The 12,884-nt window shown below is 42.4% G+C and overlaps 1 protein-coding gene across 1 annotated transcript; it reads left to right on the top strand.

The window, feature by feature from the left end:
• Positions 1-1,819: 1,819 nt before the first annotated feature.
• LOC309526206 (uncharacterized protein) lies at positions 1,820-6,479 on the top strand (the record flags this gene model as incomplete). The annotated part of the gene is made up of 3 exons (XM_082212120.1): positions 1,820-3,178; positions 3,882-4,667; positions 5,593-6,479. The coding sequence occupies exons 1-3, from the start codon at positions 2,140-2,142 to the stop codon at positions 6,477-6,479; spliced, it is 2,712 nt and encodes a 903-aa protein (XP_082068246.1). The 5' UTR covers positions 1,820-2,139.
• Between the last annotated feature and the right edge of the window lie 6,405 nt (positions 6,480-12,884).

Here is a 12,884-nt window from a genome sequence, read left to right as displayed (position 1 = left end):
TTTCTAATATTGATTTGGTTTGTTCGAAACCTCTTGCTTTTTTATCTTTTGAGAAAATGTCATTCATTTGGTGATACTCCATCCAACCTGATAATTTATCTTTTAGTTCCTCCTAAGGCCTGATCTTTATTACATTATTTTCTTCTATAAATATGTCTCTGCATGCTAGCCATTCTCCCTTCATATTTAATTTTTTCATTGAGAAGGCTTCTTGGGGTTACAGCCACCATGGTGTTTTCCTTTCAAACCACTCTTTATATCTCTTCCAAACTTCATACAATGATCTTTTTATAATATGATCTAGAAAGTCTCGGTGTACTCCATCCTTGTCATACCAAAGGTATGCGTGCCACCCGTATCTATTTCCAAACCTCTCTAGATCTAATACGTCTGTGTTCTTCAAACTAAGCCATTCTTTTAACCATGTTATAGAAGTGGCTTCATAATATATTTTAAGATCCGGTAACGAGAAGCCTCCTCTTTCCTTTTTATCCGTCAGAAGTTTAAACTTTATTCTAGGTTTCTTCCCTTGCCATACAAACCTAGAAATCATTTTTTGCCACTCATTAAATTGACCTAATCCAGCAACAATAGCACAGTTTGGAATAAAAAAAAGCATCTTAGGTAAGACACTCATCTTGACAGCTGCTATCCTTCCCCCGAAGGACACTTTAAATCTGTCCCATATTTCCAAATTTGTCTTTCTTTCTTTCCATGTTGTTTTATAATTGTCCTTGAATAGGTTTGTGTTTTTCGGGGAGAGCCAGACCCCCAAATATTTTCTTTTCTTTACCACTGTTATTTCCGTTTTACTTTGCTGGTGATCTGATGGTCCACATTCATGTTTTTCACCATCATTTTTGTTTTACCCTTATTAATTTTCAATCCTGCCAACATGCCAAATTCTTCAATTACTTTTAATGCTTCCGCTGTCAAAGTTAAAGGTTCTTGTACTGTCAAGACTATATTGTCGGCGAAGGCGTTAACCTTATATTCTTTTTCGCCACACTTTATCCCTGTAATTCTTTCTGTCTCTCTTATATTTACATTTTTCACTAAGGGGGAGCTTGTTTAAGGCAGACCTGCAACCCAGAGTCCACAACGGAAAGGAAAAGAGGGACAGGATGTGTATTAGGGCTTCTGCAGGTGGAGGTTGCTACATTTCCTGGAGCAAAGATCAAAAGAGTCTTAGGAGGAAGGAAGGCAGCTCAGTGGTAGAGTGCCTCCCTTACATTGCAAAAGGTGGCACGTTCAATCCCCAGTATCTCCATGTAGGGCTTGGGAGAGGCTTCCTGTATGAAACCCTGGAGAGCAGCTTCCAGTCAGTGTAGACCAGGGGTCTGCAACCTTTAAGACAATAAGAGCCACTTGGACCTGTTTCCGAAGAAAAATAATCCGGGAGCCGCAAAACTCATCATTATAAAAATAACTTTTTTGTCACTTTTTTATTATTTCTTTGTTTGACCCCTCAGAATTACTCCTCCTCATAGAAATAAACGTTAAATTAACAAGTTACCTTTTTGTGTGTGTGTGTTCTTCACTCCCCTTCAAAACAGTGACCAGCGGTACATGCCCCTTACAATGTAGCGGGCGGGCGGGTGGGAAGGTGACATCGGGACAATGCGTGACAAACGCACGCACCGCCCCCATGCGAAGTCACAGCCAGTACAGCGCCTGCCACAGTGGGGAGTGTCGGGGCGCACAATGCACCTCCTCCCCTCGCTAGTATCTGCCCCGGAGCTGCAGCAAAGGTGTAAAAGAGCCACATGCGGCTCCGGAGCCCCGGGTTGCAGACCCCTGGTGTAGACAGTACTGAGCTAAGTGGCCAAAGTTACTATTCTTTTGTGTACATGATGGAACATGAAGGAAAAGATTCATTTGTGAGCTATTTTCCTAAAACAGTAAGATGGAGAGTGTCTAGTGTACATATGGGACACACAATGTATCCTTTGAAGGCTGAGCTGAACAGGATACTTCTTATGCTTGTAATTCTCTGTATTTCCTGTTTCTCAAGATGCCTTGTTTCAAACAATCTACTTTCCTAAATAGGCAAAGGGAAAGTGGCAGTCAGTAAATGAAGCAGAAGACGCCCGAGCATACGAAGAAGGTTGCAAGGAGCCCAGTTGGACCACAGCCAGGATGATGATGTTTGATACTTGCAAGGAGCCAGACCTGTGCATTGTCTATGGGGAACCCATCAGACCAAAGCCCATCATCCACAAGAGAACGGGGGGTCAGCAGGAAGCCCACCCAGTTGATGAGGAGGATGAACCCCTTTTTCATGGAGGAAGTTCCGGAGCCTCCTGGAAAATCACAGTACAGACAATTCCTGGTGCTGCTAAGGAGCAGGATGTGTGCATTGTGGGTGAGGAGAACATCTGGCACCACCCCAACACCTGCGAGAGAAATATGTGTTTGCAGAAAATCAGCTCAGGGGAGGGTCCAGTTTACAGCAAAGGAGACTCCAGTGTCCCAAGTAAAACTCCAGCCCAGGGTGTTGTTGATGCCACAGCCAGGATGATGATGCTTGATATTTCTAGAGAGCCAGACCTGTGCATTGTCTATGGGGAACCCATCAGGCCAAAGCCCATCGTCCATAAGAGAACTGAGGGTCAGCAGGAAGCCCACCCAGTTGAGGAGAAGGAGGAGGTACCCCTTCTTCATGGAGGAAGTTGCAGATCCCCCTGGGAAATCATGTTGGAGACAGTTCCTGGTACTGCTAAGGAGCAGGATGTGTGCATTGTAGGTGAGGAAAACATCTGGCACAACCCCAATATCTGTGAGAGAAAAGCATGTTTGCAGGAAACGCTCTCAGTGGAGGGTACTGTTCACAGCAAACTAGACTCCAGTGTCCCCAGGGAACCTCCAGCCCAGACTGTTGGTGATGCTGCTAAAGGACAAGACATCTGCATTGTGTATGACCAAGGTGTCCTACAAAAGCACACAGTCCATATCAGAATTGGGTATCCTGAGGAAACACACCCAGGGGAGGATGTAGTTAAACCTATTGCTGGTGGAAGAGATTGGAAAGGCCCCAATGAATCCACCTTCCAGCCTGCTGTTGATGCCACCAAGGAACAAGACTCCTGCATTGTGCATGAGGAAATGGTTAGACAGAGGCCCATTTTTCAAGGAAGAGCTCCCAGTGAAGCCACAGCTCAGAGAGGTATGGATACTGGTAAGTAATGGGACTCCCAGGTAATGCATATTGGGGAGGGAGGTCCCAGGCAGAATTGCTTCTTAGCTCCAGGTCTTAATGACAAGCACACAAGGCTATTTTTGAGGTCATCCCATGCTACACCAACTTACAGTAGACCCACTAAAAGTAATGGACATAGGACCCACTCTATGTAGCTTTTGTTTGCTAGGGAAACTGTACTGCTCTTGAGTTGTATATATTTATATATATGCCTTGTGCAGAAATTTTTCAATTTTGCTTTGTAGTTTTTGTTGTTTTGTTGTTCACAACTACTTTCCCTACGTTCATAGTCTGCTACTTTTGCTGTATTGTCTGCTCTTGAGCATTAGAAAAGTTTCAATACATCAAGAATTAGAAATCTTAATCTAACCTTTTGATGGACAAACAATATAGCTATGCTTCCTAAATCTAATGTAAGCTTCCAGCTGCAGACTGAGAAAATATATCCTCTCGAGAGTAGAATCTCTACAGGTAGGAACTTGCTGGTGAATCTGAGGCAACGGGGAAACCAGACTCAGGATATTGAGCAGAGTGGAAAGAAAGGTCACCCATGATGGCAACTTACTGCCCGCTTAGACAGCAATGGCCCAAAAGTGAATCAAAAAGACAAAACATATTACATTGAATGTCTCAGTTTCCATCTCTCTCTCTGACATCCATGTTTTCCTTCTCTCTTATCCAGCAGGTGTTTTGCAGTGGAGACAGAACAAAAGGAAAACTTTGAAAAAAGCACAGGATGAGATGGTGGAGCAGAACCTCCTGAGTCACGATGAACCAAGGAGGGAAAAGAGAAGCCACAGAAAATGGAAGACAGACAAATCCATCACTTCTCAAAGTGGCTTCTTCACTGAGCAAGGAGAACAACCAGAAAACAGAAATGCTTTCAGAACATCAACAAAGGAGAAAACAATTCAAAGGGCAGAGTCTGGAGAAATAAGCAGTCGGAGCAGAAACAATGGAAACAGCCCCACATGCCCTACAGAGGTGAAGCGATTTACTTGTTTGGAGTCTGGAAGGAGCTTCAGGAATCAGAAGCAGTTTGCTACCCATCAGAAGATTCACACAAGAAAGAAATCATATAAATGTGCAGACTGTGGAAAGAGCTTCTGCAATAAATGGAACCTTAAAGTACATAAAAGAACCCACACAGGGGAGAAGCCTTTCAAATGTTCAAAGTGTGAGAAAAGCTTCACTGTCAGCTCAAACCTTAATGCACATCAAAGAACTCACACAGGGGAGAAGCCCTACAAATGTTCTCTGTGTGGGAAACATTTTGCACATATCTCAAACCATAAAGTACATAAAAGAGCTCACACAGGAGAGAAACTGTACAAGTGTGAACAATGTGGAAAGAGCTTCACCCGTAAATCAGACCTCAAGAGGCATCAAAAGCACCACACAAGGGAGACACCCAACCAGGATTCAAATCTCAGTGAGCATTTAGATGATGAATCAAGACCTCATGAAGGTGAGAATGCACAACAGATGGAAACCATGTAACTTCCTCAACTATCCTAAGAAAGTTGCATCCACACAATATATTTAAAGCTTCCCCCTAAAGAATACTGGGGACTTAAAGGTGTTCATAAAGGTGTCTGGAATTTAGACCTATAATGTTGAAACTACTGTTTCCAAAATTCTTTTGAGAAAGCCATATAATAGCTACAAAGGAGGACTCCCAGGTAATGCATATTGGAGAGGGAAGCCCCAGGCAGAATTGCTTCTTAGCTCCAGGTCTTAATGACAAGCACACAAGGCTATTTTTGAGGTCATCCCATGCTACACCAACTTACAGTAGACCCACTAAAAGTAATGGACGTAGGACCCACTCTATGTAGGTTCTGTTTGCTGGGGAAACTGTACTGCTCTTGAGTTGTGTGGGTGTGGGTGTGGGTGTGTGGGTGTATGCATGCATGCGCCTTGTGGAGAAATTTTTCAATTTCGCTTTGTACTTTTTGTTGTTTTGTTTGTTGTTCACAACTACTTTCCCTGTGTTCGTAGTTTGCTACTTTTGCTGTATTGTCTGCTCTTGAGCATTAGAAAAGTTTCAATGCATCAAGAATTAGAAAACTTGATGTAACCTTTTGATGGACAAACAATACAACTATGCTTCCTAAAGCCAATGTAAGCTTCCACCTGCAGACTGAGAAAATATTTGCTCTCGAGAGTAGAATCTCTACAGGTAGGAACTTGCTGGTGAATCTGAGGCAACGGGGAAACCAGACTCAGGATATTGAGCAGAGTGGAAAGAAAGTTCACCCATGATGGCAACTTACTGCCCACTTAGACAGCAATGGCCCAAAAGTGTATCAAAAAGACAAAGCATATTACATTGAATGTCTCAGTTTCCATCTCTCTCTCTGACATCCATGTTTTTCTTTTCTCTTATCTAGCAGGTGTTGTGCAATGGAGACAGAACAGAAGGAAATCTTCAAAAAAAGCACATGATGAGATGGTGGAGCAGAACCTTCTGAGTCACGATGGACCAAGGAGGGAAAAGAGAAGCCACAGAAAACAGAAGACAGACAAATCCATCGTTTCTCAAAGTAGCTTCTTCACTGAGCAAGGAGAACAACCAGAAAACAGAGATGCTTTGAGAACATCCACAAAGGAGAAAACAATTCAAAGGGCAGAGTCTGGAGAAATAAGCAGTGGGAGCAGAAACAATGGATACAGCCCCACATGCCCTACAGAGGTGAAGCAGTATGGAAAGAGCTTCAGGAATCAGAAGCAGTTTGCTGCCCATCAGAAGATTCACACAGGACAGAAATCACATAAATGTGCAGACTGTGGAAAGAGCTTCCGCAGGAAATGGACCCTTACAATACATAAAAGAACCCACACAGGGGAGAAGCCTTTCAAATGTTTGGCGTGTGAGAAAAGCTTCACTGTCAGCTCAAGCCTTACTAAACATCAAAGAACTCACACAAAGGAGAAGCCTTACAAATGTTTGCAGTGCGATAAAAGCTTCACTGACAGCTCAAACCTTACAGTACATAAAAGAACTCACACAGGGGAGAAGCCCTACAAATGTTCTGTGTGTGGAAAACATTTCGCACAGATCGCGAACCTTAAAGTACATGAAAGAACTCACACAGGAGAGAAACTGTACAAGTGTGAACAATGTGGAAAGAGCTTCACCCGTAAAGCAGACCTGCAGAGGCATCAAAAGCACCACACAAGGGAGACACCCAACCAGGATTCAAATCTCAGTGAGCGTTTAGATGATGAATCGAGACCTCATGAAGGTGAGAACGCACAACGGATGGAAACCATGTAACTTCCTCAACTATCCTAAGAAAGTCGCATCCACACAATATATTTAAAGCTTCCCCCTAAAGAATACTGGGAACTTAAAGGTGTTCGTAAAGGTGTCCGGAATTTAGACCTATGAGGTTGAAACTACTGTTTCCAAAATTCTTTTGAGAAAGCCATATAATAGCTACAAAGGAGCTGTAAAGGTTTGGTGCAGATGTGACCTCAGTCTCGGCGTCCATCTCTTGGGCATCGCAGGAGCCACCCAGAGGCCACATCCCCCCTGAATCTCCCAATACACACACATAATCCATGCTTTGGGTGGGTTCTTGAGTCTTTTAAGTGGCTAAAATACATTGCCTCAGGTTTTGGGTCCATTCTTTGTGTAGATTCCATGTGATAGGTGTGTGTGTGTGTGTGTGTGTGTGTGTGTGTGTGTAATAAAGTTGCTTTATCGTAATCAGTTAGGCTATGGAAATTGCTCTTGGGAGAATCTAGAGAAAACTCAGCTCTTTCCTTGGCCAGAGCACACTCAACCAGCACCTTTCTCTCTTGACATTGGGAATTTCTCTTGGCACCCCAATAAATGTGAGGGCTCTTCTATTCATCCAGCTGAATTAACCAAGTTGGGGATAATTTAGGCTCTTGAAACCAAAGAGAAGGATTGACCCAAGGAAGGAAGGGAAGTTTGAAAGGCTTCAGAGGCTTCCCCGTTGGAAATGTAAAATTGGCACAGTAGCTGCTTCTACTTTTCAGATTTGTTTTGAGACTACCGATCCTGAATAATAAAGTTGTGTAAATATTATGCTTTGTGCTCTTCTGTTTTCACTGGCTCCTCAGAACAAAAATGGATGCAGCTTTCCAATTTAGATTGCAGTTTCCAGCACACTCAGCCCCCATTCACACCATGCAGTAAAAGCAATGGGATACCGCTTTAAACAGTCATGGCTTCCCCCAAGGAGATCTGGGAGCTGAAGGTTGTTAAGAGTGCTGATATGGATTAGAGGAGACCTCGTATTCTCCTCACAGAGCTACAGTTTCCACAATAACTGGGGGGGGGGGGAGAAACTGATGGTTAAACCACTTTGCCCGAGCTGCTCAAAGAACCCTAAAAGATTGGTAAATTGCAGAAGCCAAGCTGGATTTTATTCAGTAAGACTTGGTCCTCTGTATAGATGAAGACTTTATCAACCATAAATCAGTGGTTGCACCTGCAACTGAAATTGTGACACCATGTGAAAGCTTCACTAAAGTTATATTTCCCTTTGAGAAATAGCCTAACCTGTCTGACAACAAATGTTGGAAATGTAAGGAGGCAGAAGGGACTTTTTTCACCTCTGGTGGACCTGTCCAAAAGTGAAGGCCTTCTGGGAAATGATATATAATGAATTGAAAAAGGTATTTAGGTATACCTTCCCCAAGAAACCAGAGGCCTTCCTGCTGGGCATGGTGGACCAGAAGGTGTTAAAGAAGGACAGAACTTTGTTTATGTATGCTAGTACAGCAGCAAGAATACTCATCGCAAAGCATTGGAAGACACAAGATTTACCCACGCTGGAGGAATGGCAGACGCAGTTGATGGACTATATGGAATTAGCTGAAATGACTGGCAGAATCCGAGATTTGGACGAAGAAACAATTGAGGTGGATTGGAAAAAATTTAAAGATTATTTGCAAAAATATTATAAGTTGTATGAATCTTGAGATAGTGCACGATTAGAAAATGTTATGCTATAGCAATATGATTAAGTAAAGAGCCAGTGTGAGAGCCAGTGTGGTGTAGTGGTTAAGAGCGGTAGTCACGTAATCTGGGGAACCGGGTTCGTGTCTCCGCTCCTCCACATGCAGCTGCTGGGTGACCTTGGGCCAGTCACACTTCTCTGAAGTCTCTCAGCCCCACTCACCTCACAGAGTGTTTGTTGTGGGGGAGGAAGGGAAAGGAGATTGTTAGCCGCTTTGAGACTCCTGAAGGGGAGTGAAAGGCGGGATATCAAATCCAAACTCTTCTTCTTCTTCTTCTAAACGGTAAAATAAGTTATAAAAGAGAAAAAGAGACAATGTGAATCAAACATATTATGTTTATATTAAAGGTATTAAAACTGAGTTACAACATAATGAATTTGGAAACATAATAACTGAAAGTTACAATAAGGTATGAAACAAGGTAACAAATTGCTGACATTGTTCAATATAAAGAACGCAGATTTGGAAGGTGTGGGGAAGTCCAACAGGGATTTATGGACAGTTGAATTATCACATATTCATAATCTTTTTTGTATCTTTTTGTTAAAAAAAAAATTGTTTCTTGCTTTGTGTTTTTTGTATTTTCTGGAATGTATGAACCTATGAAAAGAAACGCAATAAAAAACATTATAAAAAAGAGAGAGAGAGAAATAGCTTGACCTGTTGAAATTCTGCCTGCTACACAGCTGTTAAAGGCACAAGGATCAGAATAAGTACACTCAAAGGAAGGGAGAAGCAGCTTTTGAGGCCTCGGGGGATTCCTATTGCCTGGTGTTACGGAAAATCTGGGTGCGTATTTACCCTGCCACCCAGCCAATCGGACCAAGTCCGTGGATCCTAGCGGAGGAAAAGGAAGCTCAGCCGGACGCAGGAGCAAAGTACGAAGATCCAAGTTTATTGCGCAACAGGTTCAAAGTGGGATTGAACCCCGAGAATGGGGCGACATAAACTTTTAAAAGTTCCCTCAAAGTCCCAGAATACAGTGAACGAAACGTCATGAATACATTATGGGAAGGTTGGGTTTCATGGATTACATCATGAATATATTACACACGTCATGAATATCTCAGAGAAAGGTGGGGTTACACTAATTAACATTTGAGATAAGGGAGGGGGGAATGTGCAGAGCGAGGGATGTGCATAAATATACATTTCCTGAGTACCGGTGGCGGCGGGACAATGGGTTGGTGATATGCATCGTCTGCCACCTGGCATTGCCCGGAGGAAGGGCTGGGCAGAACGATCTGACAGGATTAAGGAGTTCCTGTGTACGTGACCTGTCGTCTTGGGGATTATGGAGTCGGGGTAGCATCATGGAGTCCAGAGGAAACTGAGTTGAACGACACCAAGAGCAAGGAAATCGGAGTTGTGGTTGATTTTATATGAATTTCCAAAGGTTCTGATAGCTTCCAGCCTATTCCGTAGTGTTGATCAAAAGCGGAAATAGAATGTATCCATTCTTGCAAAAATGGATACATTGTAACAAGATTTTGACAGTTTTACGAGGTCAGGGGTTTCGATTCCATTGTTCTCGCAGCGGGGGGCCGTCAGCAGCTTGTCAGAAGTGAAATGAGGCGTGCAGTAGCTCCCTGAGCTCATCTCTGCAGGATGAATGCATGGCCGTGATTGGCTAAAACGCAGGCATAGGAATAAGCGGGGATACAGGGACACCCGGTCTACTCGTTCTAAGTATGGAGCGCAAATAGGCATAGGGAGAGATAGGGGAATATATTTATATATATAAGCTTATTTCGCTCGTGGAAGGAAAAAGAAAAGGGGTTTTGGGAAAAGTGTGGTGCTTGTGCAACGGTGAGGGGGACTGAGGGTGGGTGTACAGTGGGGACCCTCGAGGTCATCGCCTCGGTCGTTCCAGGGAGAGGGGAAGAGGAGGTACCCCCCCCTTCCGATCCGTATCACCTGGTATCTAAACGACTTACAAATCACTCACAGCTCTGCATTCACTCATTGGCTGAACGGCTAGTGCCTAAAAATAAGGAAGGAAGGAACTAGGAGAACCTCCCTGGGACGAGCGTTCCAGGAGTGAGGAGGCACCTCAGGAAAGGCCTGTTCTCAAGTTGCCAGGCTCCTGGTGTCTCGTGTCGGAGGCACACGGAGGAGTCTTTTTTTAAGAAAACCACAAAGGTTGATGTTATTATGTTGACAATATGTGAAACCAAGCCACAATTTAAAAACAAAAGCAAAAAGCTATAAATCAATGTGCAAGAGGGGAAAAGAGGGCATTTCTTTTTCTCTCTCTGCTGTATAATTTCTCTTTTCAGATCACACTTCCGCCCTGCACCAGTTTGTTTTTCTGTGGACTCCAATTCCCAGCAGCCTTTGCACTTCCCACATAAACGATTAACACCTGGCCCCATTTAGCTGAGCAAACACCCAAGTGGGACAGTGAAGGGGCTTGAGATGAAGAAGGAAAGTCAGTGAATTCACCAGTATCTACCAGAAGGGGTGAGCTGGAGCCTACCAAGAACTCAAGATAAGACATGCTGGGATTGGGTAGAAAATTCTGAACTGGGAGTCCCTGCTTTTCCCCTCTTTCTTCTCCTTTGTGGCATTTGAAATGCAGACTTGATCTCACAAGGGGCTGCTGCGCTGGGCCTCGAGTGTCGACGTTCCTTAGTCCTAAGGGGACCTGGGTGAGTCAAAGGAGGAAGAGTGCAAGAGAGGGAATTCTTCCCATGGATGGGTAAACTGGGGTGGGGTCGGGCAGGTGGCTTCTTTCCCCTTGGCTTTTGCATTAATTAAATATTTTACAATGATTGCTTAAGGAAGAGTCCTTAGCCCCAAGGGGACCTGGGTGAGTCAAATGATGACAGCCCTTTGGAAGAATGGGAAAGTGAAAACAAGGGATTCCTCACTGTGCAGGAGGAGGAATGTGGGTATCAAGGAAGGGTGCAAGAGAAAGATTTCTTCCCCTGGGAGGGTGAGATGGGGTGGGGTCCGGAAGGCAGCCTCTTGCCTTTTGTGCTTTTATTAGTTTTTCAGTTAGATACTCCACATACACATACACATATTGTATTACATTTTACATTTATACTTGCTCTTCACAGCTGACTTGCTTCCTTCTTTCTTCTGGTTTTTTATATCACATATAATTTTATCGCATTATTTTCTTCCATTTTATATATTGTTATCATTTTCCATATTTGAGCATAGTGTATCCATAAACAAATAAGTTCTCAGGTTTATACAATTCTTGTTGTCAATCTGTATTCATTTACCACTACTGTTAGTTATATTAGTTTCCTTATACATTTTGCTACTTATTATTTTCATTATCCATCACTTTTCTTAATCTTTCCCATTATGAGGTTTGTTTCCAATTCTACTAGTTTTACTATTTCATCTTTTCTTTCCTTATACAACATAAATTTTTCCAATTCTTTTTGAAAATTTTCCTCACCCTGTTGTCAAATTTTCCCTGTTAATTTGGCTATTTCTGCATATTCCATTACCTTCTGTCTCCATTCTTCTACTGTTGGTAATTGCTTCTGTTTCCAAAACTACGCTAACAGGAACCTCGCCGCTTTTGTTGCATATAAAAACAGTTTCTGGTCGTTCTTAACCAGATCTTCTCCTAACATTCCTAACAAGAATGCCTCTGGCTTTTTCAAAAACATATATCTAAATATCTTCTTTAGCTCATTGTATATATTTTCCCAGTACGTTTTTACCTTATCACATGACCACCGCAAGTGAAAGAAATCACCTTCTTTCACCCCACATTTCCAGCAATTCTTGTTTCCTGTTTTGTACATCCTTAACAGTTTAATTGGAGTGAGGTACCATCTGTACATCATTTTTAACAGATTTTCTTTTAACAAAGTACATGCTGTGAATTTTAGTCCAGTGTTCCATTATTTTATCCACTTCTCATATTCAATGCTACGGCCAACATCCATTGCCCATTTAATCATGACGCTCTTGATTTCTTCGTATTTTGTACACCATTCTAATAAAAACTCACAGACCTTTGACAATATTTTTGTGTTTTGTAATATTGCAGTTTCTAATATTGATTTGGTTTGTTCGAAACCTCTTGCATTTTTATCTTTTGAGAAAATGTCATTCATTTGGTGATACTCCATCCAACCTGATAATTTATCTTTTAGTTCCTCCTAAGGCCTGATCTTTATTACATTATTTTCTTCTATAAATATGTCTCTGTGCACTAGCCATTCTCCTTTCATATTTAATTTTTTCATTGGGAAGGCTTCTTGGGGTTACAGCCACCATGGTGTTTTCCTTTCAAACCACTCTTTATATCTCTTCCAAACTTCATACAATGATCTTTTTATAATATGATCTAGAAAGTCTCGGTGTACTCCATCCTTGTCATACCAAAGGTATGCGTGCCACCCGTATCTATTTCCAAACCTCTCTAGATCTAATATGTCTGTGTTCTTCAAACTAAGCCATTCTTTTAACCATGTTATAGAAGCAGCTTCATAATATATTTTAAGATCCAGTAACGAGAAGCCTTCTCTTTCCTTTTTATCCATCAGAAGTTTAAACTTTATTCTAGGTTTCTTCCCTTGCCATACAAACCTAGAAATCATTTTTTGCCACTCATTGAATTGACCTAATCCAGCAACAATAGGCACAGTTTGGAATAAAAAAAAGCATCTTAGGTAAGACACTCATCTTGACAGCTGCTATCCTTCCCCAGAAG

The sequence above is a fragment of the Podarcis vaucheri genome (genome assembly GCF_965113315.1).
Source record: "Podarcis vaucheri genome assembly, chromosome: 2".
Classification (NCBI taxonomy): Eukaryota; Metazoa; Chordata; class Lepidosauria; order Squamata; family Lacertidae; genus Podarcis; species Podarcis vaucheri.
Note: the sequence above shows the minus strand (reverse complement) of the source record. Positions and strands in the feature narration are given on the sequence as shown.